Genomic DNA, 25,384 nt, shown 5'->3' on the forward strand with positions numbered 1-25,384 from the left:
GTAGCGCAGATTAATACTTAATGTGTAATTAAGCAACAATGTCTTCAGTTGAGTATTTGAGAGAGTTTGTTAACGAGCGACTAACTGCTGCTGCTGAAGAAATATTCAGAGTTTTTAAAAAGACCATTATCGAGTACGAGGAAGAGATCGATCGTCAGCGCAAACTGTTGGATATCGTTTGGAAACCGGAAATAAAGTTACACAGGATAGGTATGTAAAACCTGTTCTTTAATATACTAACAAAGAGTATGACATGTAGCATCCTTATGGATTAAATACAAACTTGTAATTTGCTCAGATGGTTTTTTTTCTCCCATCACAGTAGTATGATATTCCCTTTGTTCTGTCCCTCCAGAGCTCCCACAGCAACATGTCTGTAAGGATGAGGAGGTTCTCGCTGACCAGCAGCTCTGTATTCAGGAGAGGAACTCCAGTCTGGACCAAGAGGACCCAGAGCCTCCACAGATTAAAGAGGAACAGGAGGAACTCTGCATCGATCAGGAGGGAGAGCAGCTTGAACTGAAGCAGGAGACTGAGACCTTTATGTTGACTCCTACTGATGAGGAAAGTGACCACAGTGAAGATCAGACTCTGTACTTTAATCTTGACAAAAGTCAGAGTACAGCAGAGACAGAGCTCCCAGCTAGCATGTGTAATAGTTGGCTTAAAAACGAATCTGACTGGGAAAATCCTGAAATATCAGAACCAAACAGTGACCACCAGCTCCTCTCTCACAACTCTCATGTAGCTGAGAGCCAAGACCAGAAAGGAGGTAAGAATGGAGACTCAGGATCAACTAGTAATGAAGAGCCAAAACCACAGACAAGACATCAGAAATGCACAAGTCACAGTGACAACATATATAACTCTACTATGGGTAAAAAGTCTTTCAAATGTGACACCTGTGAGAAAGCTTTCGAGAACAACTCAGATTGGCAGAGACACCTGAGAAGCCACACAGGCAAGAAGTCATATTCTTGCAACACGTGTGGGAAAAGATTCACTCAAAAATCAATATTGACCAATCATATACGAATACACACAGGTGAGACGTTTACTTGCAAAACATGTGGAAAAGATTTTAGTCGTAATTCTGACTTGTCGGTCCACATGAGAAGAGCCCACACAGGTGAGAAGCCATATTTGTGCAAAATTTGTGGAAAAGAATTTTGTCGTAATAGTGTCTTGTTGCTCCACATGAGAAGAGTCCACACAGGTGAGAACCCATATTCCTGTAACACCTGTGGGAAAAATTATTTTTGTACATCCGATTTGAGGGCTCATATAAGAATCCACACAGGCGAGAAGCCATATTCTTGCAACACGTGTGGGAAAAGATTCACTCAGAAATCAACATTGAATGTTCATATACGAATCCACTCAGGTGAGAAGCCGTTTACATGCAAAACATGTGGAAAAGATTTCAATCGTAATGGTAACTTGTTGTTCCACATGAGAACAGTCCACACTGGTGAGAAGCTGTTTACATGCAAAACATGTGGAAAAGATTTCAGTAGTAATGGTAACTTGTTGCTCCACATGAGAAGAGTCCACAATGGTGAGAAGCCGTACCTTTGTAAGATCTGTGGGAAAAGATGGTTTGATGCGTATCAATTGGCAAGGCATGTAAGATCACATACAGGCAAATAGCCTTGTATTCGAAAATATGTGGGAGACAATTCAGTTCAATTGCAGCATATAAACATTTCACTCAAATCACAGACTTGAAAAAACTCCTGAGGATCAATATACACAGGAAAAAGCATCGACCTGAAACTGCTGTGGAGAAGTGTTCACTAACTGACTATCTCAATGAAATACACTTTTTCAAATAGCTACATCTCTGTAATGAATGTCTAAAATGTCCCATTGAGAAAACGTCCCAATATCTGAGTGTAATGAAGTAGTATATTGTCAACAATGCCATCAGGTATTGTAAACGGACCTAGTTTTTCCCCTTCATAGTACTGCATTACTCATATCTTTGGTATCAACCATATTTCTTTGAAACAATCGTAAACTCCCAAATCTTAGAAAAATATTTGTGCCAAAGTGAGTTTATAGTTCCTACACATGTTTGACCTCTTAAAATAATATTCTTTCCATCCACCACCTCTGTTAATATGAGTGGATTGTGAACTCTCTGATGTTGAAGCTGTGAAACCCTCTCTCTGGTGATGTTGGGTCACTTATGTTGTCATCCTGCCAACTTTTTTTTTATCTGCAACATGTCATTTAATTTTATATTTTTATGTTTGTAATGGCATGTTCTTTAAATATTTTTTGTTGTTTTGGGCTTTAGAGGTGACCCACAAACAAAAATTGTAGCCGATGTACTACATGGTGCTATCAATGATTAAGCCTGATAATAAATACAATGAGCAGTGGCCAAAGTGATGTGACAATGAAATTCTGTTTTTGTGATCCTGTGTATGTATTCTCACAATAAATGTTTTTATGTTTACTAAAATGTTGAGTGCAGGGGTATTTTAAATTGTGCTATTGTTACTTTTAGTTTAGTACTACTTTACTACTCTATACTTTATAGTAGTACAGAGAATATTATTATTATTATCCAACCAGGTTATGTGAGCAGTGCCAGCAGCCAGTGACAGTACAGCATGTTCTTGTGTCTCCTAGGAGGTATGAGGCAGTAACAGAAGTGACGTTAACTGAAATGAGGAATGATTAACAGAAATAAGTATAATATGTAATATAATAGTATAAAGGAAGGGGAATAATGCGGCTATCTTGAGATACACTGGTCCAGTAAAAAGGACCTAGAATGAAGATGGCACAGTAATGGACTAGTTCTAGGAGGATGCCAGCTGCCTTGAAACCCCAAGATATAAAGATGTACAACCCTGATTGAAAGCGGAACAATAAGTTAACTGACTTCCACTGTCGGACCTTAACAGTGTGACAACCAGCGGAAGTAAACAACACAAGCGCTAGTACCGTGAGCTGCATGCACGTGTTGAATTAGTTGGAAGGCGATATTATAGCCGTAGCGCAGATTAATATGTAATGTGTAATTAAACAACAATGTCTTCAGTTGAGTATTTGAGAGAGTTTGTTAACGAGCGACTAACTGCTGCTGCTGAAGAAATATTCAGAGTTTTTAAAAAGACCATTATCGAGTACGAGGAAGAGATCGATCGTCAGCGCAAACTGTTGGATATCGTTTGGAAACCGGAAATAAAGTTACACAGGATAGGTATGTAAAACCTGTTCTTTAATATACTAACAAAGAGTATGACATGCAGCATCCTTATGGATTAAATACAAACTTGTAATTTGCTCAGATGGTTTTTTTTCTACCATCACAGTAGTATCCTCTTCCCTTTGTTGTCTGTCCCTCCAGAGCTCCCACAGCAACATGTCTGTAAGGAGGAGGAGGTTCTCGCTGACCAGCAGCTCTGTATTCAGGAGAGGAACTCCAGTCTGGACCAAGAGGACCCAGAGCCTCCACAGATTAAAGAGGAACAGGAGGAACTCTGCACCAGTCAGGAGGGAGAGCAGCTTGAACTGAAGCAGGAGACTGAGACCTTTATGTTGACTCCTACTGATGAGGAAAGTGACCACAGTGAAGATCAGACTCTGAACTTTAATATTGACAAAAGTCAGAGTACAGCAGAGACAGAGCTCCCAGCTAGCATGTGTAATAGTTGGCTTAAAAACGAATCTGACTGGGAAAATCCTGAAATATCAGAACCAAACAGTGACCACCAGCTCCTCTCTCACAACTCTCATGTAGCTGAGAGCCAAGACCAGAAAGGAGGTAAGAATGGAGACTCAGGATCAACTAGTAATGAAGAGCCAAAACCACAGACAAGACATCAGAAATGCACAAGTCACAGTGACAACATATATAACTCTACTATGGGTAAAAAGTCTTTCAAATGTGACACCTGTGAGAAAGCTTTCGAGAACAACTCAGATTGGCAGAGACACCTGAGAAGCCACACAGGCAAGAAGTCATATTCTTGCAACACGTGTGGGAAAAGATTCACTCAAAAATCAATATTGACCAATCATATACGAATACACACAGGTGAGACGTTTACTTGCAAAACATGTGGAAAAGATTTTAGTCGTAATTCTGACTTGTCGGTCCACATGAGAAGAGCCCACACAGGTGAGAAGCCATATTTGTGCAAAATTTGTGGAAAAGATTTTTGTCGTAATAGTGACTTGTTGCTCCACATGAGAAGAGTCCACACAGGTGAGAACCCATATTCCTGTAACACCTGTGGGAAAAATTATTTTTGTACATCCGATTTGAGGGCTCATATAAGAATCCACACAGGCGAGAAGCCATATTCTTGCAACACGTGTGGGAAAAGATTCACTCAGAAATCAACATTGAATGTTCATATACAAATCCACTCGGGTAAGAAGCCGTTTACATGCAAAACATGTGGAAAAGATTTCAGTCGTAATAGTAACTTGTTGTTCCACATTAGAAGAGTCCACACTGGTGAGAAGCTGTTTACATGCAAAACATGTGGAAAAGATTTCAGTAGTAATTCTGAGTTGTTGCTCCACATGAGAAGAGTCCACAATGGTGAGAAGCCGTACCTTTGTAAGATCTGTGGGAAAAGATGGTTTGATGCGTATCAATTGGCAAGGCATGTAAGATCACATACAGGCAAATAGCCTTGTATTCGAAAATATGTGGGAGACAATTCAGTTCAATTGCAGCATATAAACATTTCACTCAAATCACAGACTTGAAAAAACTCCTGAGGATCAATATACACAGGAAAAAGCATCGACCTGAAACTGCTGTGGAGAAGTGTTCACTAACTGACTATCTCAATGAAATACACTTTTTCAAATAGCTACATCTCTGTAATGAATGTCTAAAATGTCCCATTGAGAAAACGTCCCAATATCTGAGTGTAATGAAGTAGTATATTGTCAACAATGCCATCAGGTATTGTAAACGGACCTAGTTTTTCCCCTTCATAGTACTGCATTACTCATATCTTTGGTATCAACCATATTTCTTTGAAACAATCGTAAACTCCCAAATCTTAGAAAAATATTTGTGCCAAAGTGAGTTTATAGTTCCTACACATGTTTGACCTCTTAAAATAATATTCTTTCCATCCACCACCTCTGTTAATATGAGTGGATTGTGAACTCTCTGATGTTGAAGCTGTGAAACCCTCTCTCTGGTGATGTTGGGTCACTTATGTTGTCATCCTGCCAACTTTTTTTTTATCTGCAACATGTCATTTAATTTTATATTTTTATGTTTGTAATGGCATGTTCTTTAAATATTTTTTGTTGTTTTGGGCTTTAGAGGTGACCCACAAACAAAAATTGTAGCCGATGTACTACATGGTGCTGTCAATGATTAAGCCTAATAATAAATACAATGATCAGTGGCCAAAGTGATGTGGCAATGAAATTCTGTTTTTGTGATCTTGTGTATGTATTCTCACAATAAATGTTCTTATGTTTACTAAAATGTTGAGTGCAGGGGTATTTTTACATCGTACTATTGCTACTTTTAGTTCAGTACTACTTTACTACTCTCTGTACTTTATAGTAGTACAGAGAAAATAACCGTATTATCCAACCAGGTTATGTTAGCAGTGCCAGCAGCCAGTGACAGTACAGCATGTTCTTGTGTCTCCTAGGAGGTATGAGGCAGTAACAGAAGTGACGTTAACTGAAATGAGGAATGATTAACAGAAATAAGTATAATATGTAATATAATAGTATAAAGGAAGGGGAATAATGCGGCTATCTTGAGATACACTGGTCTAGTAAAAAGGACCTAGAATGAAGATGGCACAGTAGTGGACTAGTTCTAGGAGGATGCCAGCTGCCTTGAAACCCCAAGATATAAAGATGTACAACCCTGATTGAAAGCGGAACAATAAGTTAACTGACTTCCACTGTCGGACCTTAACAGTGTGACAACCAGCGGAAGTAAACAACACAAGCGCTAGTACCGTGAGCTGCATGCACGTGTTGAATTAGTTGGAAGACGATATTATAGCCGTAGCGCAGATTAATATGTAATGTGTAATTAAACAACAATGTCTTCAGTTGTGTATTTGAGAGAGTTTGTTAACGAGCGACTAACTGCTGCTGCTGAAGAAATATTCAGAGTTTTTAAAAAGACCATTATCGAGTACGAGGAAGAGATCGATCGTCAGCGCAAACTGTTGGATATCGTTTGGAAACCGGAAATAAAGTTACACAGGATAGGTATGTAAAACCTGTTCTTTAATATACTAACAAAGAGTATGACATGCAGCATCCTAATGGATTAAATACAAACTTGTAATTTGCTCAGATGGTTTTTTTTCTACCATCACAGTAGTATCCTCTTCCCTTTGTTGTCTGTCCCTCCAGAGCTCCCACAGCAACATGTCTGTAAGGAGGAGGAGGTTCTCGCTGACCAGCAGCTCTGTATTCAGGAGAGGAACTCCAGTCTGGACCAAGAGGACCCAGAGCCTCCACAGATTAAAGGGGAACAGGAGGAACTCTGCATCAGTCAGGAGGGAGAGCAGCTTGAACTGAAGCAGGAGACTGAGACCTTTATGTTGACTCCTACTGATGAGGAAAGTGACCACAGTGAAGATCAGACTCTGAAATTCAATTCTAATGACACTTTAAGTCCAGCAGAGAAAGAGTCTGTATTCAACATGCCAGTTATAAGCTCTGTGGTATCAGAACTAAACAGTGACCACCAGCTCCTCTCTCACAACTCTCATGTAGCTGAGAGCCAAGATCAGAAAGAAGGCAAGAATGGAGACTCAGGATCAACTAGTAATGCAGAAACAAAACAACAGACAAGACATCACAAATGCACAAGTCACAGTAACAACATATATAACCGTACTATGTCAACAATTGGCATTAATACTCACAGAGGTAAAAAGTCTTTCAAATGTGACACCTGTGAGAAAGCTTTCAAGAACAACTCAAATTGGCAGAGACACCTGAGAATCCACACAGGCGAGAAGCCATATTCTTGCAACACGTGTGGGAAAAAATTCTCTGAGAAATATACATTGAATGTTCATATACGAATCCACTTAGGCGAGAAGCCGTTTACATGCAAACCATGTGGAAAAGATTTCAGTCGTAATCGTGACTTGTTGCTCCACATGAGAAAAGTCCACACAGGTGAGAACCCATATTCTTGTAACACCTGTGGGAAAAAATATTTTTGTACATCTGATTTGAGGGCTCATATAAGGATCCACAAAGGCGAGAAGCCATATTCTTGCAACACGTGTGGGAAAAGATTCACTCAGAAATCAACATTGAATGTTCACGTACGAATCCACTCCGGTGAGAAGCCGTTCATATGCAAAACATGTGGAAAAGATTTCAGTCGTAATACTAACTTGTTGGTCCACATGAGAAGAGCCCACACTGGTGAGAAGCCATATTTATGCAAAACATGTGGAAAAGATTTCTTTCTTAAATTGGACTTGGTGCGCCACATGAGAAGAGCCCACACAGGCGAGAACCCATATTCTTGTAACACCTGTGGGAACAAATATTCTTCCACATCCGTTTTGAAGACTCATATAAGAATCCACACAGGCGAGAAGCCATATTCTTGCAACACGTGTGGGAAAAGATTCACTCAGAAATCAACATTGAATGTTCATATACGAATCCACTCAGGTGAGAAGCCGTTTACATGCAAAACATGTGGGAAAGATTTCAGTCGTAATTTTCTCTTGTTGCTCCACATGAGAAGAGTCCACAATGGTGAGAAGCCGTACCTTTGTAAGATCTGTGGGAAAAGATGGTTTGATGCGTATCAATTGGCAAGGCATGTAAGATCCCATACAGGCAAGTAGCCTACTGCATTACTCATATCTTTGGTATCAACCATATTTCTTTGAAACAATCGTAAACTCCCAAATCTTAGAAAAATATTTGTGCCAAAGTGAGTTTATAGTTCCTATAAATGTTTGACCTCTTAAAATAATATTCTTTCCATCCACCACCTCTGTTAATATGAGTGGATTGTGAACTCTCTGATGTTGAAGCTGTGAAACCCTCTCTCTGGTGATGTTGGGTCACTTATGTTGTCATCCTGCCAACTTTTTTTTTATCTGCAACATTTCATTTCATTTTATATTTTTATGTTTGTAATGGCATGTTCTTTAAATATTTTTTGTTGTTTTGGGCTTTAGAGGTGACCCACAAACAAAAATTGTAGCCGATGTACTACATGGTGCTATCAATGATTAAGCCTGATAATAAATACAATGATCAGTGGCCAAAGTGACGTGGCAATGAAATTCTGTTTTTGTGATCTTGTGTATGTATTCTCACAATAAATGTTCTTATGTTTACTAAAATGTTGAGTGCAGGGGTATTTTTACATCGTACTATTGCTACTTTTAGTTTAGTACTACTTTACTACTCTCTGTACTTTATAGTAGTACAGAGAATATTATTATTATTATCCAACCAGGTTATGTTAGCAGTGCCAGCAGCCAGTGACAGTACAGCATGTTCTTGTGTCTCCTAGGAGGTATGAGGCAGTAACAGAAGTGATGTTAACTGAAATGAGGAATGATTAACAGAAATAAGTATAATATGTAATATAATAGTATAAAGGAAAGGGAATAATGCGGCTATCTTGAGATACACTGGTCCAGTAAAAAGGACCTAGAATGAAGATGGCACAGTAATGGACTAGTTCTAGGAGGATGCCAGCTGCCTTGAAACCCCAAGATATAAAGATGTACAACCCTGATTGAAAGCGGAACAATAAGTTAACTGACTTCCACTGTCGGACCTTAACAGTGTGACAACCAGCGGAAGTAAACAACACAAGCGCTAGTACCGTGAGCTGCATGCACGTGTTGAATTAGTTGGAAGGCGATATTATAGCCGTAGCGCAGATTAATATGTAATGTGTAATTAAACAACAATGTCTTCAGTTGAGTATTTGAGAGAGTTTGTTAACGAGCGACTAACTGCTGCTGCTGAAGAAATATTCAGAGTTTTTAAAAAGACCATTATCGAGTACGAGGAAGAGATCGATCGTCAGCGCAAACTGTTGGATATCGTTTGGAAACCTGAAATAAAGTTACACAGGATAGGTATGTAAAACCTGTTTGATATATTAACAAAGAGTATGACATGCAGCATCCTAATGGATTATATAAAAACTTTTAATTTGCTCTGATGTTTTTTTCTATCATCACAGTAGTATCCTCTTCCCTTTGTTCTGTCCCTCCAGAGCTCCCACAGCAACATGTCTGTAAGGAGGAGGAGGTTCTCGCTGACCAGCAGCTCTGTATTCAGGAGAGGAACTCCAGTCTGGACCAAGAGGACCCAGAGCCTCCACAGATTAAAGAGGAACAGGAGGAACTCTGCATCGATCAGGAGGGAGAGCAGCTTGAAGTGAAGCAGGAGACTGAGACCGTTATGTTGACTCCTACTGATGAGGAAAGTGACCACAGTGAAGATCAGACTCTGAAATTCAATTCTAATGACACTTTAAGTCCAGCAGAGAAAGAGTCTGTATTCAACATGCCAGTTATAAGCTCTGTGGTATCAGAACTAAACAGTGACCACCAGCTCCTTTCTCACAACTCTCATGTAGCTGAGAGCCAAGATCAGAAAGAAGGCAAGAATGGACACTCTGGATCAACTAGTAATGCAGAAACAAAACAACAGGCAAGACATCACAAATGCACAAGTCACAGTAACAACATATATAACCGTACTATGTCAACAATTGGCATTAATACTCACAGAGGTAAAAAGTCTTTCAAATGTGACATCTGTGAGAAAGCTTTCAAGAACAAATCAAATTGGCAGAGACACCTGAGAATCCACACAGGCGAGAAGCCATATTCTTGCAACACGTGTGGGAAAAAATTCTCTGAGAAATATACATTGAATGTTCATATACGAATCCACTTAGGCGAGAAGTCATTTACATGCAAACCATGTGGAAAAGATTTCAGTCGTAATCGTGACTTGTTGCTCCACATGAGAAAAGTCCACACAGGTGAGAACCCATATTCTTGTAACACCTGTGGGAAAAAATATTTTTGTACATCTGATTTGAGGGCTCATATAAGGATCCACAAAGGCGAGAAGCCATATTCTTGCAACACGTGTGGGAAAAGATTCACTCAGAAATCAACATTGAATGTTCACGTACGAATCCACTCCGGTGAGAAGCCGTTCATATGCAAAACATGTGGAAAAGATTTCAGTCGTAATACTAACTTGTTGGTCCACATGAGAAGAGTCCACACTGGTGAGAAGCCATATTTATGCAAAACATGTGGAAAAGATTTCTTTCTTAAATTGGACTTGGTGCGCCACATGAGAAGAGCCCACACAGGCGAGAACCCATATTCTTGTAACACCTGTGGGAACAAATATTCTTCCACATCCGTTTTGAAGACTCATATAAGAATCCACACAGGCGAGAAGCCATATTCTTGCAACACGTGTGGGAAAAGATTCACTCAGAAATCAACATTGAATGTTCATATACGAATCCACTCAGGTGAGAAGCCGTTTACATGCAAAACATGTGGGAAAGATTTCAGTCGTAATTTTCTCTTGTTGCTCCACATGAGAAGAGTCCACAATGGTGAGAAGCCGTACCTTTGTAAGATCTGTGGGAAAAGATGGTTTGATGCGTATCAATTGGCAAGGCATGTAAGATCCCATTCAGGCAAGTAGCCTACTGCATTACTCATATCTTTGGTATCAACCATATTTCTTTGAAACAATCATAAACTCACAAATCTTAGAAAAATATTTGTGCCAAAGTGAGTTTATAGTTCCTACAAATGTTTGACCTCTTAAAATAATATTCTTTCCATCCACCACCTCTGTTAATATGAGTGGATTGTGAACTCTCTGATGTTGAATCTGAGAAACCCTCTCTCTGGTGATGTTGGGTCACTTATGTTGTCATCCTGCCAACTTTTTTTTTATCTGCAACATTTCATTTCATTTTATATTTTTATGTTTGTAATGGCATGTTCTTTAAATATTTTTTGTGGTTTTGGGCTTTAGAGGTGACCCACAAACAAAAATTGTAGCCGATGTACTACATGGTGCTATCAATGATTAAGCCTGATAATAAATACAATGATCAGTGGCCAAAGTGACGTGGCAATGAAATTCTGTTTTTGTGATCTTGTGTATGTATTCTCACAATAAATGTTCTTATGTTTACTAAAATGTTGAGTGCAGGGGTATTTTTACATCGTACTATTGCTACTTTTAGTTTAGTACTACTTTACTACTCTCTGTACTTTATAGTAGTACAGAGAATATTATTATTATTATCCAACCAGGTTATGTTAGCAGTGCCAGCAGCCAGTGACAGTACAGCATGTTCTTGTGTCTCCTAGGAGGTATGAGGCAGTAACAGAAGTGATGTTAACTGAAATGAGGAATGATTAACAGAAATAAGTATAATATGTAATATAATAGTATAAAGGAAGGGGAATAATGCGGCTATCTTGAGATACACTGGTCTAGTAAAAAGGACCTAGAATGAAGATGGCACAGTAGTGGACTAGTTCTAGGAGGATGCCAGCTGCCTTGAAACCCCAAGATATAAAGATGTACAACCCTGATTGAAAGCGGAACAATAAGTTAACTGACTTCCACTGTCGGACCTTAACAGTGTGACAACCAGCGGAAGTAAACAACACAAGCGCTAGTACCGTGAGCTGCATGCACGTGTTGAATTAGTTGGAAGGCGATATTATAGCCGTAGCGCAGATTAATATGTAATGTGTAATTAAACAACAATGTCTTCAGTTGAGTATTTGAGAGAGTTTGTTAACGAGCGACTAACTGCTGCTGCTGAAGAAATATTTAGAGTTTTTAAAAAGACCATTATCGAGTACGAGGAAGAGATCGATCGTCAGCGCAAACTGTTGGATATCGTTTGGAAACCTGAAATAAAGTTACACAGGATAGGTATGTAAAACCTGTTTAATATATTAACAAAGAGTATGACATGTAGCATCCTAATGGATTAAATAAAAACTTTTAATTTGCTCTGATGTTTTTTTCTTCCATCACATTAGTATCCTCTTCCTTTTGTTGTCTGTCCCTCCAGAGCTCCCACAGCAACATGTCTGTAAGGACGAGGAGGTTCTCGCTGACCAGCAGCTCTGTATTCAGGAGAGGAACTCCAATCTGGACCAAGAGGACCCAGAGCCTCCACAGATTAAAGAGGAACAGGAGGAACTCTGCATCAGTCAGGAGGAAGAGCAGCTTGAACTGAAGCAGGAGACTGAGACCTTTATGTTGACTCCTACTGATGAGGAAAGTGACCACAGTGAAGATCAGACTCTGAAATTCAATTCTAATGACACTTTAAGTCCAGCAGAGAAAGAGTCTGTATTCAACATGCCAGTTATAAGCTCTGTGGTATCAGAACTAAACAGTGACCACCAGCTCCTTTCTCACAACTCTCATGTAGCTGAGAGCCAAGATCAGAAAGAAGGCAAGAATGGACACTCTGGATCAACTAGTAATGCAGAAACAAAACAACAGGCAAGACATCACAAATGCACAAGTCACAGTAACAACATATATAACCGTACTATGTCAACAATTGGCATTAATACTCACACAGGTAAAAAGTCTTTCAAATGTGACATCTGTGAGAAAGCTTTCAAGAACAACTCAAATTGGCAGAGACACCTGAGAATCCACACGGGCGAGAAGCCATATTCTTGCAACACGTGTGGGAAAAGATTCTCTCAGAAATCAACATTGAATGTTCATATACGAATCCACTTAGGCGAGAAGCCATTTACATGCAAAACATGTGGAAAAGATTTCAGTCGTAATAGTGACTTGTTGCTCCACATGAGAAGAGTCCACACAGGTGAGAACCCATATTCTTGTAACACCTGTGGGAAAAAATATTTTTGTACATCTGATTTGAGGGCTCATATAAGAATCCACACGGGCGAGAAGCCATATTCTTGCAACACGTGTGGGAAAAGATTCACTCAGAAATCAACATTGAATGTTCATATACTAATCCACTCAGGTGAGAAGCTGTTTACATGCAAAACATGTGGGAAAGATTTCAATCGTAATAGTAACTTGTTGGTCCACATGAGAAGAGTCCACACTGGGGAGAAGCCGTTTACATGCAAAACATGTGGGAAAGATTTTTGTCGTAATAGTGACTTGTTGCGCCACATGAGAAGAGCCCACACAGGTGAGAACCCATATTCTTGTAGCACCTGTGGGAAAAAATATTCTTCTACATCCGATTTGAAGACTCATATAAGAATCCACACAGGCGAGAAGCCATATTCTTGCAACACGTGTGGGAAAAGATTCACTCAGAAATCAACATTGAATGTTCATATACGAATCCACTCAGGTGAGAAGCCGTTTACATGCAAAACATGTGGAAAAGATTTCAGTCATAATTCTGAGTTGTTGCTCCACATGAGAAGAGTCCACAATGGTGAGAAGCCGTACCTTTGTAAGATCTGTGGGAAAAGATGGTTTGATGCGTATCAATTGGCAAGGCATGTAAGATCCCATACAGGCAAGTAGCCTACTGCATTACTCATATCTTTGGTATCAACCTGTTTCTTTGAAACAATCATAAACTCCCAAATCTTTGAAAAATATTTTTGCCAAAGTGAGTTTATAATTCCTACAAATATTTGACCTCTTAAAATAATATTCTTTCAATCCACCACCTTAGTTAATATGAGTGGATTGTGAACTCTGATGTTGAATCTGAGAAACCCTCTCTCTGGTGATGTTGGGTCACTTATGTTGTCATCCTGCCAACTTTTTTTTAATCTGCAACATGTCATTTTATTTTATATTTTTATGTTTGTAATTGCATCAACTTTAAATATTTGTTGTTGTTTTGGGCTTTAGAGGTGACCCACAAACACAAATTGTAGCCGATGTACTACATGGTGCTGTCAATTATTCAGCCTAAATAATAAATACAATGATCAGTGGCCAAAGTGACGTGGGCAATGAAATTCTGTTTTTGTGATCTTGTGTATGTTTTCTAACAATAAATGTTCTTATGTTTACTAAAATGTTGAGTGCAGGGGTATTTTAAATTGTGCTATTGCTACTTTTAGTTTAGTACTACTTTACTACTCTCTGTACTTTATAGTAGTACAGAGAAAATAACCTTATTATCCAACCAGGTTATGTGAGCAGTGCCAGCAGCCAGTGACAGTACAGCATGTTCTTGTGTCTCCTAGGAGGTATGAGGCAGAAACAGAAGTGATGTTAACTGAAATGAGGAATGATTAACAGAAATAAGTATAATATGTAATATAATAGTATAAAGGAAAGGGAATAATGCGGCTATCTTGAGATACACTGGTCCAGTAAAAAGGACCTAGAATGAAGATGGCACAGTAATGGACTAGTTCTAGGAGGATGCCAGCTGCCTTGAAACCCCAAGATATAAAGATGTACAACCCTGATTGAAAGCGGAACGATAAGCTGACTGACTTCCACTGTCGGACCTTAACAGTGTGACAACCAGCGGAAGTAAACAACACAAGCGCTAGTACCGTGAGCTGCATGCACGTGTTGAATTAGTTGGAAGGCGATATTATAGCCGTAGCGCAGATTAATATGTAATGTGTAATTAAACAACAATGTCTTCAGTTGAGTATTTAAGAGAGTTTGTTAACGAGCGACTAACTGCTGCTGCTGAAGAAATATTTAGAGTTTTTAATAAAACTATCTTCGAGTACGAGGAAGAGATCGATCGTCAGCGCAAACTGTTGGATATCGTTTGGAAACCGGAAATAAAGTTACACCGGATAGGTATGTAAAACATGTTTCATATATTAACAAAGAGTATGACATGTAGCATCCTAATGGATTAAATACAAACTTTTAATTTGCTCTGTTTTTTTTCTTCCATCACATTAGTATCCTCTTCTTATTGTTGTCTGTCCCTCCAGAGCTCCCACAGCAACATGTCTGTAAGGAGGAGGAGGTTCTCGCTGACCAGCAGCTCTGTATTCAGGAGAGGAACTCCAATCTGGACCAAGAGGACCCAGAGCCTCCACAGATTAAAGAGGAACAGGAGGAACTCTGCATCAGTCAGGAGGAAGAGCGGCTTGAAGTGAAGCAGGAGACTGAAACCTTTATGTTGACTCCTACTGATGAGGAAAGTGACCACAGTGAAGATCAGACTCTGAAATTCAATTCTAATGACACTTTAAGTCCAGCAGAGAAAGAGTCTGTATTCAACATGCCAGTTATAAGCTCTGTGGTATCAGAACCAAACAGTGACCACCAGCTCCTCTCTCACAACTCTCATGTAGCTGAGAGCCAAGATCAGAAAGAAGGCAAAAATGGACACTTGGGATCAACTAGTAATGCAGAAACAAAACAACAGACAAGACATCACAAATGCACAAGTCACAGTAACAACATATATAACCGTACTATGTCAACAATTGACATTAATACTCACACGGGTAAAAAGTCTTTCAAATGTGACATCTGTGAGAAAGCTTTCAAGAACAACTCAATTTTGCAGAGACACCTGAGAATCCACACAGGCGAGAAGCCATATTCTTGCAACACGTGTGGGAAAAGATTCTCTCAGAAATATACATTGAAAGTTCATATACGAATCCACTTAGGCGAGAAGCCATTTACATGCAAAACATGTGGAAAAGATTTCAGTCGTAATAGTGACTTGTTGCGCCACATGAGAAAAGTCCACACAGGTGAGAACCCATATTCTTGTAACACCTGTGGGAAAACACATTTTTGTATATCCGATTTGAGGGCTCATATAAGGATCCACAAAGGCGAGAAGCCATATTCTTGCAACACGTGTGGGAAAAGATTCACTCAGAAATCAGCATTGAATGTTCACGTACGAATCCACTCCGGTGAGAAGCCGTTTACATGCAAAACATGTGGAAAAGATTTCAGTCGTAATACTAACTTGTTGGTCCACATGAGAAGAGCCCACACTGGTGAGAAGCCATATTTATGCAAAACATGTGGAAAAGATTTCTTTCTTAAATTTGACTTGGTGCGCCACATGAGAAGAGCCCACACAGGCGAGAAGCCATATTCTTGCAACACGTGTGGGAAAAGATTCACTCAGAAATCAACATTCAATGTTCATATACGAATCCACTCAGGTGAGAAGCCGTTTACATGCAAAACATGTGGGAAAGATTTCAGTCGTAATTCTGACTTGTTGCTCCACATGAGAAGAGTCCACAATGGTGAGAAGCCGTACCTTTGTAAGATCTGTGGGAAAAGATGGTTTGATGCGTATCAATTGGCAAGGCATGTAAGATCCCATTCAGGCAAGTAGCCTACTGCATTACTCATATCTTTGGTATCAACCATATTTCTTTGAAACAATCGTAAACTCCCAAATCTTAGAAAAATATTTGTGCCAAAGTGAGTTTATAGTTCCTACAAATGTTTGACCTCTTAAAATAATATTCTTTCAATCCACCACCTTTGTTAATATGAGTGGATTGTGAACTCTCTGATGTTGAAGCTGTGAAACCCTCTCTCTGGTGATGTTGGGTCACTTATGTTGTCATCCTGCCAACTTTTTTTTTATCTGCAACATTTCATTTCATTTTATATTTTTATGTTTGTAATGGCATGTTCTTTAAATATTTTTTGTTGTTTTGGGCTTTAGAGGTGACCCACAAACAAAAATTGTAGCCGATGTACTACATGGTGCTGTCAATGATTAAGCCTGATAATAAATACAATGATCAGTGGCCAAAGTGATGTGACAATGAAATTCTGTTTTTGTGATCTTGTGTATGTATTCTCACAATAAATGTTCTTATGTTTACTAAAATGTTGAGTGCAGGGGTATTTTTACATCGTACTATTGCTACTTTTAGTTTAGTACTACTTTACTACTCTCTGTACTTTATAGTAGTACAGAGAAAATAACCGTATTATCCAACCAGGTTATGTGAGCAGTGCCAGCAGCCAGTGACAGTACAGCATGTTCTTGTGTCTCCTAGGAGGTATGAGGCAGTAACAGAAGTGATGTTAACTGAAATGAGGAATGATTAACAGAAATAAGTATAATATGTAATATAATAGTATAAAGGAAGGGGAATAATTCGGCTATCTTGAGAGACACTGGTCTAGTAAAAAGGACCTAGAATGAAGATGGCACAGTAGTGGACTAGTTCTAGGAGGATGCCAGCTGCCTTGAAACCCCAAGATATAAAGATGTACAACCCTGATTGAAAGCGGAACAATAAGCTGACTGACTTCCACTGTCGGACCTTAACAGTGTGACACCCAGCGGAAGTAAACAACACAAGCGCTAGTACCGTGAGCTGCATGGACGTGTTGAATTAGTTGGAAGACGATATTATAGCCGTAGCGCAGATTAATATTTAATGTGTAATTAAGCAACAATGTCTTCAGTTGAGTATTTGAGAGAGTTTGTTAACGAGCGACTAACTGCTGCTGCTGAAGAAATATTCAGAGTTTTTAATAAAACCATTATCGAGTACGAGGAAGAGATCGATCGTCAGCGCAAACTGTTGGATATCGTTTGGAAACCGGAAATAAAGTTACACCGGATAGGTATGTAAAACATGTTTCATATATTAACAAAGAGTATGACATGTAGCATCCTAATGGATTAAATACAAACTTTTAATTTGCTCTAATGTTTTTTTTCTTCCATCACATTAGTATCCTCTTCCTTTTGTTGTCTGTCCCTCCAGAGCTCCCACAGCAACATGTCTGTAAGGACGAGGAGGTTCTCGCTGACCAGCAGCTCTGTATTCAGGAGAGGAACTCCAGTCTGGACCAAGAGGACCCAGAGCCTCCACAGATTAAAGAGGAACAGGAGGAACTCTGCATCGATCAGGAGGGAGAGCAGCTTGAACTGAAGCAGGAGACTGAGACCTTTATGTTGACTCCTACTGATGAGGAAAGTGACCACAGTGAAGATCAGACTCTGAAATTCAATTCTAATGACACTTTAAGTCCAGCAGAGAAAGAGTCTGTATTCAACATGCCAGTTATAATCTCTGTGGTATCAGAACTAAACAGTGACCACCAGCTCCTTTCTCACAACTCTCATGTAGCTGAGAGCCAAGATCAGAAAGAAGGCAAGAATGGAGACTCAGGATCAACTAGTAATGCAGAAACAAAACAACAGACAAGACATCACAAATGCACAAGTCACAGTAACAACATATATAACCGTACTATGTCAACAATTGGCATTAATACTCACACAGGTAAAAAGTCTTTCAAATGTGACACCTGTGAGAAAGCTTTCAAGAACAAATCAAATTGGCAGAGACACCTGAGAATCCACACAGGCGAGAAGCCATATTCTTGCAACACGTGTGGGAAAAAATTCTCTGAGAAATATACATTGAATGTTCATATACGAATCCACTTAGGCGAGAAGCCGTTTACATGCAAACCATGTGGAAAAGATTTCAGTCGTAATCGTGACTTGTTGCTCCACATGAGAAAAGTCCACACAGGTGAGAACCCATATTCTTGTAACACCTGTGGGAAAAAATATTTTTGTACATCTGATTTGAGGGCTCATATAAGGATCCACAAAGGCGAGAAGCCATATTCTTGCAACACGTGTGGGAAAAGATTCACTCAGAAATCAGCATTGAATGTTCATATACTAATCCACTCAGGTGAGAAGCCGTTTACATGCAAAACATGTGGGAAAGATTTCAATCGTAATAGTAACTTGTTGGTCCACATGAGAAGAGTCCACACTGGGGAGAAGCCGTTTACATGCAAAACATGTGGGAAAGATTTTTGTCGTAATAGTGACTTGTTGCGCCACATGAGAAGAGCCCACACAGGCGAGAAGCCATATTCTTGTAGCACCTGTGGGAAAAAATATTCTTCTACATCCGATTTGAAGGCTCATATAAGAATCCACACAGGCGAGAAGCCATATTCTTGCAACACGTGTGGAAAAAGATTCACTCAGAAATCAACATTGAATGTTCATATACGAATCCACTCAGGTGAGAAGCCGTTTACATGCAAAACATGTGGAAAAGATTTCAGTCATAATTCTGAGTTGTTGCTCCACATGAGAAGAGTCCACAATGGTGAGAAGCCGTACCTTTGTAAGATCTGTGGGAAAAGATGGTTTGATGCGTATCAATTGGCAAGGCATGTAAGATCCCATACAGGCAAGTAGCCTACTGCATTACTCATATCTTTGGTATCAACCTGTTTCTTTGAAACAATCATAAACTCACAAATCTTAGAAAAATATTTGTGCCAAAGTGAGTTTATAGTTCCTACAAATATTTGACCTCTTAAAATAATATTCTTTCCATCCACCACCTTTGTTAATATGAGTGGATTGTGAACTCTGATGTTGAATCTGAGAAACCCTCTCTCTGGTGATGTTGGGTCACTTATGTTGTCATCCTGCCAACTTTTTTTTAATCTGCAACATGTCATTTTATTTTATATTTTTATGTTTGTAATTGCATCAACTTTAAATATTTGTTGTTGTTTTGGGCTTCAGAGGTGACCCACAAACACAAATTGTAGCCGATGTACTACATGGTGCTGTCAATTATTCAGCCTAAATAATAAATACAATGATCAGTGGCCAAAGTGACGTGGGCAATGAAATTCTGTTTTTGTGATCTTGTGTATGTTTTCTAACAATAAATGTTCTTATGTTTACTAAAATGTTGAGTGCAGGGGTATTTTAAATTGTGCTATTGTTACTTTTAGTTTAGTACTACTTTACTACTCTCTGTACTTTATAGTAGTACAGAGAAAATAACCTTATTATCCAACCAGGTTATGTTAGCAGTGCCAGCAGCCAGTGACAGTACAGCATGTTCTTGTGTCTCCTAGGAGGTATGAGGCAGAAACAGAAGTGATGTTAACTGAAATGAGGAATGATTAACAGAAATAAGTATAATATGTAATATAATAGTATAAAGGAAAGGGAATAATGCGGCTATCTTGAGATACACTGGTCCAGTAAAAAGGACCTAGAATGAAGATGGCACAGTAGTGGACTAGTTCTAGGAGGATGCCAGCTGCCTTGAAACCCCAAGAAATAAAGATGTACAACCCTGATTGAAAGCGGAACGATAAGCTGACTGACTTCCACTGTCGGACCTTAACAGTGTGACACCCAGCGGAAGTAAACAACACAAGCGCGAGTACCGTGAGCTGCATGGACGTGTTGAATTAGTTGGAAGACGATATTATAGCCGTAGCGCAGATTAATATTTAATGTGTAATTAAGCAACAATGTCTTCAGTTGAGTATTTGAGAGAGTTTGTTAACGAGCGACTAACTGCTGCTGCTGAAGAAATATTTAGAGTTTTTAATAAAACTATCTTCGAGTACGAGGAAGAGATCGATCGTCAGCGCAAACTGTTGGATATCGTTTGGAAACCGGAAATAAAGTTACACCGGATAGGTATGTAAAACATGTTTCATATATTAACAAAGAGTATGACATGTAGCATCCTAATGGATTAAATAAAAACTTGTAATTTGCTATGATGTTTTTTTCTATCATCACAGTAGTATCCTCTTCCCTTTGTTCTGTCCCTCCAGAGCTCCCACAGCAACATGTCTGTAAGGAGGAGGAGGTTCTCGCTGACCAGCAGCTCTGTATTCAGGAGAGGAACTCCAGTCTGGACCAAGAGGACCCAGAGCCTCCACAGATTAAAGAGGAACAGGAGGAACTCTGCACCAGTCAGGAGGAAGAGCAGCTTGAACTGAAGCAGGAGACTGAGACCTTTATGTTGACTCCTACTGATGAGGAAAGTAACCACAATGAAGATCAGTCTCTGTACTTTAATATTGACAAAAGTCAGAGTACAGCAGAGACAGAGCTCCCAGCTAGCATGTGTAATAGTTGGCTAAAAAACGAATCTGACTGGGAAAATCCTGAAATATCAGAACCAAACAGTGACCACCAGCTCCTCTCTCACAACTCTCATGTAGCTGAGAGCCAAGATCAGAAAGAAGGCAAGAATGGAGACTCAGGATCAACTAGTAATGAAGAGCCAAAACCACAGACAAGACATCAGAAATGCATAAGTCACAGTGACAACATATATAACTCTACTATGGGTAAAAAGTCTTTCAAATGTGACATCTGTGAGAAAGCTTTCGAGAACAACTCAGATTGGCAGAGACACCTGAGAAGCCACACAGGCGAGAAGTCATATTCTTGCAACACGTGTGGGAAAAGATTCACTCATAAATCAATATTGACCAATCATATACGAATACACACAGGTGAGAAGCCGTTTACTTGCAAAACGTGTGGAAAAGATTTTAGTCGTAATACTGACTTATCGGTCCACATGAGAAGAGCCCACACAGGTGAGAAGCCATATTTGTGCAAAATTTGTGGAAAAGATTTTTGTCGTAATAGTGACTTGTTGCTCCACATGAGAAGAGTCCACACAGGTGAGAACCCATATTCCTGTAACACTTGTGGGAAAAATTATTTTTGTACATCCGATTTGAGGGCTCATATAAGAATCCACACAGGCGAGAAGCCATATTCTTGCAACACGTGTGGGAAAAGATTCACTCAGAAATCAACATTGAATGTTCATATACAAATCCACTCGGGTAAGAAGCCGTTTACATGCAAAACATGTGGAAAAGATTTCAGTCGTAATAGTAACTTGTTGTTCCACATGAGAAGAGTCCACACTGGTGAGAAGCCATATTTATGCAAAACATGTGGAAACGATTTTTTTCGGAATAGTGACCTGGTGGTCCACATGAGAAGAGCCCACACAGGTGAGAAGCCATATTCTTGAAACACTTGTGGGAAAAATGATTTTCGTACATCCGATTTGAAGACTCGTATAAGAATCCACACAGACGAGAAGCCATATTGTTGCAACACGTGTGGGAAAAGATTCTCTCAGAAATCAGCATTGAATGTTCATATACGAATCCACTCAGGTGAGAAGCCGTTTACATGCAAAACTTGTGGAATTGATTTCAGTCGTAATAATGACTTGTTGGTCCATATGAGAAGAGCCCACACCGGGGAGAAGCCATATTTATGCAAGATCTGTGGGAAAAGATTCTTTGATGTGTCTCAATTGACAAGGCATATAAGATCCCATACAGGCAAGTAGCCTTGTATTTGAAAATATGTGCGAGACAATACAGTTCAATTGCAGCACTTAAACATTTCACTCAAATGACAGACTTGAAAAAACACCTGAGGATCAATATACACAGGAGAAAGCATCGTGCTGAAACTGCTGTGGAGACATGTTCACTAACTGAATAACTCAATCAAATACACTTTTGAAAATAGCTACATCTCTGTAATTGAATGTCTACAATTTCCCATTGAGAAAAGGTCAATATGTCGATCTGCACTATCTGAGTGTAATGAAGTAGTATATTGTGAACAATGCTATCAGGTATTGTTAAACTAACCTTGTTTGTTGCAAAGTGAGTTGATAGTTCTGACGTTTAAGCTGTGAAACCCTCTCTCTAGTGGTGTTGGGTCACTTATTTTGTCATCCTGCCAACTTTTTTCTTCATCTGCAAGATGTCATTTTATTTCATATTTTTATGTATTTTGTGATAACACCAACTTGATATTTCATTTTTTTGGGCTTTAGAGGTGACCAACAAACACAAATTATAGCCGATGTACTACATGGCTAATTCATCAGCCCTGCGATGGACTGGCGACCTGTCCAGGGTGTACCCTGCCTTCGCCCAATGTCGGCTGGGATCGGCTCCAGCCCCCCCGCGACCCCTAACGGGATAAGCGGTTGCAGATGGATGGATGGATGGTACTACATGGTGCTACTTTTACTTAAGTACTACTTTACTACTTTGTGTACTCAGAGAAAATAACCTTATTATCCAACCAGGTTATGTGAGCAGTGCCAGCAGCCAGAGACACTACAGTCTGAAACGAAGCGGCATTTGGATGCATTTTAATAACTGTGATAACACAAAAGCAGAATTCGGGAAATTATAAGATGTAGTATAATGACATTGAATAATTTAAGTGATATATGTGCACATATACTAATCATAGGTCAAAACAGCGCTAAATTTGGCTGAATTATAAAAGGCAGAAGTGGTAAAATGAAGAGCCGTTTGGGAGCCGAAAGAGCAGGTGTTGTGCCAAAAAGCGATCATCCGCCAGAAACTGATTGCCGTCTGCGGGAGCGCGCACAGCCCTTTAAAACTGTATCGCCCAGTTTATATAAGTCTACAGCTGCTTTTATCTGGATCAAACAGTCTCAATGAGAAAATACACATAACTTTATGTCCATGGTAATAGCAAAAGTATGTCTTTGTGAAACTTTAATGTTTATTGTAACCAAATAATTGCAATTGTGGCCAAAGAAGTTTTTGAGATTTATGTAACCAGGCATGACGTTTACATGAGACAATAGGCATAGGCTACTAGGCTATTGTTTCTGATGTTTATATGTGTTTGGTAGGCTTAGCTATGTCTAAAATCATTGTTTTATTTTGAAACTACACTGTAATTAACATGATTTACGGATGGATTATATATAAATAAAGAAAAGGTCTCTTGCAATTATGACTCTTCATTATTTACCTACATACAAACCATAAAATGCTGTGACTGAAATTTTTTCAGTGATTCAGTGAGTTTTTCGATTTCATTCATGAGGATTATATTTGACAGATTATAGCCCACTCAGTAATTTTTACCTGCTGAAATTCCTTTAAAGGACCATTAAAACCCATAAAATACAGTTTTCACCTGCCAAAAACTGATTGCAGCTCCTACCTTGTGACTGAAAGTTTTTTTCTGCCTCAGAATGGTTTGATTTCATTCATGAGAATAATATCTGACAGATTATAGCCAACTCAGTCCTTTTTACCTGTTTAAAATTACTTTAAAGGACCATTACAAGCCATAAAATACAGTTTCACCTGCCAAAAACTGATCGCAGCTCCTACCATGTGACTGAACGTTTTTTTGACTTGATCTAAATTTTAATGACAAGACCTTCTTGATGAATATTTCAGTAGCGCCGAGATTGAAAAGTGGCTAATGGTGTGTCGCTGTAGTACAGAGTGGTATAAATTGTTCCCTGATGGTGTACCGTTCAGGTATAATTACATTGAATAATTTAAGTTATATATGTGCACACATACTAATCATAGGTCAAAACAGCGCTAAATTTAGCTGAATTATAAAAGGCAGAAGTGGTAAAACGAAGAGCTGTTTGGGAGCCGAAAGAGCCGGCTCTTCTTGGTGAGCTGAGCCAAATGAACTGGCTCACTAAAAAGAGCCGGAATTCCCATCACTACCGCCGGCCGTTAGGAAACGGTATATGGCGGAGGAACACGAACGGTGTAGCACCAAGGACCGTCTTATACCACTCAACTCCAACTTACTTACCTCACAGTGTAACTTCCTCAGGTTACTTCCTCTATAAAACAGTTCATGACGGCCCCGTTAACTTTGTATTGTACCGCTGATAGCGGTGGCAGCCAACAGTCTCTGCGTTGTGTTTGAATGTAGACCAACAGCTGACGGTTAACGGTTAACGGTTCACTCCAATGAACCACAGACAGCTCCGATGTCGATTCAACATACATTTATTTTGCTTACAAGCACTTCGGGACAAACGTCAAGCCCGGTCTATTAGATTATACACATAGACTATACATTCATATTTACAGATTAGTAGTTTAAACACTCACACTCACCTGGGAAATACAAGCCCGGTCTGACTTGTTGCCCCAGTGATGAGCTTTTATAGCTCCATAGTTACCATGGATACTGTAGTATAAAATCCTATGGAAGTTAAATAACTGCATAAAAATATGAAGATAACACAAATATGTACACCTAACGATTATCAAATAAAGGTAAAATTACTAGAAATATTAATAGTATCAGTTTTTGGCAGGTGAAAACTGTATTTTATGGCTTGTAATGGCCCTTTAAAAGAATTTCAACAGGTAAAAAGGACTGAGTTGGTTTTAATCTGTCAGATATAATCCTCATGAATGAAATCAAACCATTCTGAAACAGAAAAAAACCTTGTAGTCACAAGGTAGGAGCTTCAATCAGTTTTTGGCAGGTGAAAACTGTATTTCATGGGCTGTAATGGTCCTTTAAAGGAATTTCAGCAGGTAAAAGGGACCGAATGGGCTATAATCTGTCAAATATAATCCTCATGAATGAAATCAAACCATTCTGAGACAGAAAAACCTTTCCAGTCACAAGGTAGGAGCTTCAATCAGTTTTTGGCAGGTGAAAACTGTATTTCATGGGCTGTAATGGTCCTTTAAAAGAATTTCAGCAGGTAAAAAGGACTGAGTGGGCTTTAATCTGTCAGATTTAATC

At 39.2% G+C, this 25,384-nt stretch overlaps 7 protein-coding genes across 10 annotated transcripts in view; all 7 read left to right on the forward strand.

The window, feature by feature from the left end:
- Nucleotides 1-19,716, forward strand: part of LOC141769761 (uncharacterized) — a 38,035-nt gene extending 18,319 nt beyond the window's left edge. Inside the window, exons 1-2 of one of the 3 annotated variants that reach the window (XM_074639163.1) lie at nucleotides 14,206-14,823; nucleotides 14,964-16,775. In XM_074639163.1, the coding sequence (XP_074495264.1) occupies nucleotides 14,652-14,823; nucleotides 14,964-16,345 (1,554 nt within the window). In that variant the 5' untranslated portion in view covers nucleotides 14,206-14,651 and the 3' untranslated portion in view covers nucleotides 16,346-16,775. Of the gene's footprint in view, nucleotides 1-14,205; nucleotides 14,824-14,963; nucleotides 17,602-17,744 lie in introns of those variants that run through there. The other 2 variants (XM_074639162.1, XM_074639164.1) reach the window with 2 other exon arrangements.
- LOC141769774 (uncharacterized) lies at nucleotides 360-2,422 on the forward strand. The gene has a single exon (XM_074639180.1). It carries the CDS (start codon nucleotides 544-546, stop codon nucleotides 1,648-1,650), a length of 1,107 nt encoding a protein of 368 aa, XP_074495281.1. The 5' UTR covers nucleotides 360-543; the 3' UTR covers nucleotides 1,651-2,422.
- LOC141769763 (uncharacterized) lies at nucleotides 2,757-22,716 on the forward strand. Of its 2 annotated transcripts, XR_012594329.1 has the most exons (3): nucleotides 2,757-3,217; nucleotides 3,365-4,939; nucleotides 22,452-22,716. XR_012594329.1 is itself a non-coding variant. In XM_074639166.1 (2 exons), exons 1-2 carry the CDS (start codon nucleotides 3,046-3,048, stop codon nucleotides 4,657-4,659), a joined length of 1,467 nt encoding a protein of 488 aa, XP_074495267.1. In that variant the 5' UTR covers nucleotides 2,757-3,045; the 3' UTR covers nucleotides 4,660-5,479. The 2 variants fall into 2 exon arrangements, 1 of the variants encoding a protein (XP_074495267.1); XM_074639166.1 differs by lacking the exon at nucleotides 22,452-22,716 and having other exon boundaries at nucleotides 3,365-5,479.
- On the forward strand, nucleotides 5,850-7,854 carry LOC141769762 (uncharacterized). Its single transcript, XM_074639165.1, has 2 exons — nucleotides 5,850-6,228; nucleotides 6,376-7,854. Exons 1-2 carry the CDS (start codon nucleotides 6,057-6,059, stop codon nucleotides 7,839-7,841), a joined length of 1,638 nt encoding a protein of 545 aa, XP_074495266.1. The 5' UTR covers nucleotides 5,850-6,056; the 3' UTR covers nucleotides 7,842-7,854.
- Nucleotides 8,914-11,211, forward strand: LOC141769759 (uncharacterized). Its single transcript, XM_074639160.1, has 2 exons — nucleotides 8,914-9,098; nucleotides 9,239-11,211. Exons 1-2 carry the CDS (start codon nucleotides 8,927-8,929, stop codon nucleotides 10,702-10,704), a joined length of 1,638 nt encoding a protein of 545 aa, XP_074495261.1. The 5' UTR covers nucleotides 8,914-8,926; the 3' UTR covers nucleotides 10,705-11,211.
- LOC141769760 (uncharacterized) lies at nucleotides 11,775-13,991 on the forward strand. The gene is made up of 2 exons (XM_074639161.1): nucleotides 11,775-11,961; nucleotides 12,104-13,991. Exons 1-2 carry the CDS (start codon nucleotides 11,790-11,792, stop codon nucleotides 13,567-13,569), a joined length of 1,638 nt encoding a protein of 545 aa, XP_074495262.1. The 5' UTR covers nucleotides 11,775-11,789; the 3' UTR covers nucleotides 13,570-13,991.
- Nucleotides 20,158-22,445, forward strand: LOC141769766 (uncharacterized). The gene is made up of 2 exons (XM_074639168.1): nucleotides 20,158-20,464; nucleotides 20,605-22,445. Exons 1-2 carry the CDS (start codon nucleotides 20,293-20,295, stop codon nucleotides 21,828-21,830), a joined length of 1,398 nt encoding a protein of 465 aa, XP_074495269.1. The 5' UTR covers nucleotides 20,158-20,292; the 3' UTR covers nucleotides 21,831-22,445.
- Nucleotides 22,717-25,384: the final 2,668 nt, after the last annotated feature.

The sequence above is a fragment of the Sebastes fasciatus genome, chromosome 6 (genome assembly GCF_043250625.1).
Source record: "Sebastes fasciatus isolate fSebFas1 chromosome 6, fSebFas1.pri, whole genome shotgun sequence".
NCBI classification, from domain to species: Eukaryota; Metazoa; Chordata; class Actinopteri; order Perciformes; family Sebastidae; genus Sebastes; species Sebastes fasciatus.

Excerpts from the sequence above, each read along its gene's own strand:
- LOC141769774 (XM_074639180.1), top strand. The coding sequence starts at position 544 with ATGTTGACTCCTACTGATGAGGAAAGTGACCACAGTGAAGATCAGACT.
- LOC141769763 (XM_074639166.1), top strand. The coding sequence starts at position 3,046 with ATGTCTTCAGTTGAGTATTTGAGAGAGTTTGTTAACGAGCGACTAACT. Across the intron at positions 3,218-3,364 it reads AATAAAGTTACACAGGATAG|AGCTCCCACAGCAACATGTC; the intron begins GTATGTAAAACC and ends CTGTCCCTCCAG.
- LOC141769762 (XM_074639165.1), top strand. The coding sequence starts at position 6,057 with ATGTCTTCAGTTGTGTATTTGAGAGAGTTTGTTAACGAGCGACTAACT. Across the intron at positions 6,229-6,375 it reads AATAAAGTTACACAGGATAG|AGCTCCCACAGCAACATGTC; the intron begins GTATGTAAAACC and ends CTGTCCCTCCAG.
- LOC141769759 (XM_074639160.1), top strand. The coding sequence starts at position 8,927 with ATGTCTTCAGTTGAGTATTTGAGAGAGTTTGTTAACGAGCGACTAACT. Across the intron at positions 9,099-9,238 it reads AATAAAGTTACACAGGATAG|AGCTCCCACAGCAACATGTC; the intron begins GTATGTAAAACC and ends CTGTCCCTCCAG.
- LOC141769760 (XM_074639161.1), top strand. The coding sequence starts at position 11,790 with ATGTCTTCAGTTGAGTATTTGAGAGAGTTTGTTAACGAGCGACTAACT. Across the intron at positions 11,962-12,103 it reads AATAAAGTTACACAGGATAG|AGCTCCCACAGCAACATGTC; the intron begins GTATGTAAAACC and ends CTGTCCCTCCAG.
- LOC141769766 (XM_074639168.1), top strand. The coding sequence starts at position 20,293 with ATGTCTTCAGTTGAGTATTTGAGAGAGTTTGTTAACGAGCGACTAACT. Across the intron at positions 20,465-20,604 it reads AATAAAGTTACACCGGATAG|AGCTCCCACAGCAACATGTC; the intron begins GTATGTAAAACA and ends CTGTCCCTCCAG.